The sequence below is a fragment of the Antrostomus carolinensis genome, unplaced genomic scaffold (genome assembly GCF_000700745.2).
Source record: "Antrostomus carolinensis isolate BGI_N321 unplaced genomic scaffold, ASM70074v2 scaffold24872, whole genome shotgun sequence".
Taxonomy (NCBI): Eukaryota; Metazoa; Chordata; class Aves; order Caprimulgiformes; family Caprimulgidae; genus Antrostomus; species Antrostomus carolinensis.
In genome coordinates, this window is record NW_010299304.1 from 7623 (window position 1) to 10179 (window position 2557).

Consider the following 2557-nt stretch of genomic DNA (forward strand, 5'->3'; position numbering starts at 1 on the left):
GTCTTTACATTTCAGTCTGTACCAGCTGACCACAAGTGTGTTCCACCTCACTGTGAACAAGGTCTTCATATGTAACTTCCAGACTGGAAAGAAGTGACACGGCATGGCTGAAAGAGCTTTGTAAATCACCACTGCCATCATATTTAGGATTTCCCTGCTTTGGTTAAGATGTATTATGATGCTCCTGTCAAATCTCCATTTTACTGCACAAAACACACAGTGCGAGGGGTTTCTAAATTTATGGTGAGATTTTTTTCCTTTTGCTTTTTTTTAAGCCAGTGTAAGCTCTAGAGGCAGCATGAGAATCTGAGGATTAGGGTGTTGCAGGGTGCTATGCCAATTTTAGCTTACGTTTCATTGTATAAACATTTTCCCATCTCTGTTTGGTATCCAGCAAACAATCCTATGAGAAATTTTCCAAAAGTCTGTGTGTTTTTTGTCTCTAAGTACTGTCCATTTCAAATCTTTTCCGAGTATAAATTAGTAGCTGTACATCTGTTGTTGTTGCTGTTCTGCTTGAACCTGTTGCTGTCCTGACTGCTGTTGCGTTGGCTGTGCCTGGGGCGGCAAGACATCAGTCTGAGGCACTGACCTCCACGTGAGAGGATGCTGTTCTGTTACCTGGTTCCCTAGAGGAGCAATGGAGTTCACCAAGGTGGTCAGGTTTATAAAATGGGCCACAGACTGAGGATTGGAGGCCTCGGGCTGTGGCTGGATGTGCATGTCATTTTGGCGGTTGTGCAGCATGGTGGAACCACTGACGGTGTCAAACGTCACGGTGAGAATGGAGTTGTCCAGCTGTAACTGGCGTTCAGGGGCAGTCAGGTGGCCCAGAGCCACTGGCTGGAGGTTTGTGAATTGGGTTCCAGCTGCCGTCATAATGGGGGTAACAGTGATATTTGTCAGCCCAACAGAACTGGAAGGGGTTGTGACATTCGGGTCGCCCAGGGTCACCACCACCTGTGGAAAAACAGAAAGGTGACCTCAACCTTGTATCTTGCAGCTGACTACTAACTACCAAGCATCAAGAAAGATCACCTGAGTGCTGATGGGTTCGTATCTTGCTACGGCCAGCTAGAGAAGTTAGACACAGAGGGGTACCTAGAAAGCCTGGAATATAACAACTTCCAAGCATAGAAATGAGAAGGTAATGGAAGGGAGGAATATGCAGCATTCAAGACAAGCAGCAGAATTAACTTTCACACTTGTAGTCACAGCCTCAGCCAGGTAGTGGTAGCTGACAAGCAAGGAGATGGTGACACCAAAGGAGATCAAAACAAACACGAAGAATTTAGTGGTCCAGCTCCTTATTTTTTTAAAGTCTCTATTCATCTCCATATTACCACAATTTATCAGATTGACCTGAAATGTTCCGATCACTCTTTTCTGCTTGCTGTTAGGAAAACAGAAGGGTTATCCCTCAAAGCAATGCCTGCTGCCCGTCATCCTGCTACTGGAGCTCACCTGCTGGATGCTCTGTACGGCTGAGTTAGTCTCATCTCCAACACTCCCTGTGAATTCACCTTCCTTCTCTGTGTATGCACTGAAGGCAGGGTCCTCAGGCACTTGAGCTTCCTCTTCCTCACCTGACTTTTGTTTTCGTTTCTGGCCACGTTTAGGAGCTTTCATATGCTGTTTCCCTTCTGGTAATTCTCCCTGTTCCAAGGCTAATTCCGGCTGGAGCAACACATTTCCAAACAAAACATCAAGTCATTTTGCTCTAGTGAAGTTCCAAGTAAGAGACGTATCACCTCAAGTTGGTTTACTATCGATTCTCAAGTGAAGAAACAAACTTTAGCAAAAACCTGATTTCAGGGAATGAGACCTCACCCTGTAATTCTTTGTTTTACCAGCACAGATCAACAGCTTGCCTCTGCTTATACATATTAATCTGGGGCTGACTCTCTAAAAAAGCACATTCCTTGCCCGTCAGCCTACACCCAGCTATGGTATGTACCAAAAAAGCGATGTCCCCACCTCACCCTCCAGTAGGCCTGGAACTTAGCTGCCACCAGAATTCAATGGCGAATTTACCTGAACAATCCCAATTGAGGAGGCATCAATGGTAGTCGTCTCTGGTAGCTGCTCTAAATCATCAATCCTCACTGAAATAATCTGCGGACAAAGAGGTATCAGCAGGTTAACTGCAGCACTGCCTGCATACCACAGTCAAACAATGCAGCGTTGCCCTAATAAATCCTGTCACAAAGCAAAAATGATGTTATCTAACATTTTACACATATCATTTAATGCAAGGAATTTAACCATGGCTTTTTTTTTTTTAAATAACCTTTTGGCATATAATATTTTCCTTCTCACCGAAAACCAGCAAAATTTAAAGACAACAATAGAAGAATATGTTTATTTTCATATTCTAGACAGAACACAACCCTCTGGGAAGCGATGAATTCTATAGAAAACAAACAATGTGTTTGCAAAAAAAATTTATTTTAGCCTTTCCATTTATAAACCTATCAACTGTGTCCTACTCCACTATTTTCAGCTGAAACTATACATCTCTGCTTATCAAAGAATGGAGATAAATCGTCCTCTGGAC

General features: G+C 43.5%; 1 protein-coding gene across 1 annotated transcript; it reads right to left on the reverse strand.

Annotated features, from left to right (window-relative positions):
- Window positions 1-276: 276 nt before the first annotated feature.
- Window positions 277-2115, reverse strand: LOC104520929 (PR domain zinc finger protein 15-like; the record flags this gene model as incomplete). The annotated part of the gene is made up of 3 exons (XM_010162757.1): window positions 277-960; window positions 1465-1677; window positions 2035-2115. Coding segments are annotated over 3 exons (774 nt in total), but the record flags the coding sequence as incomplete, so codon positions are not given.
- Window positions 2116-2557: the final 442 nt, after the last annotated feature.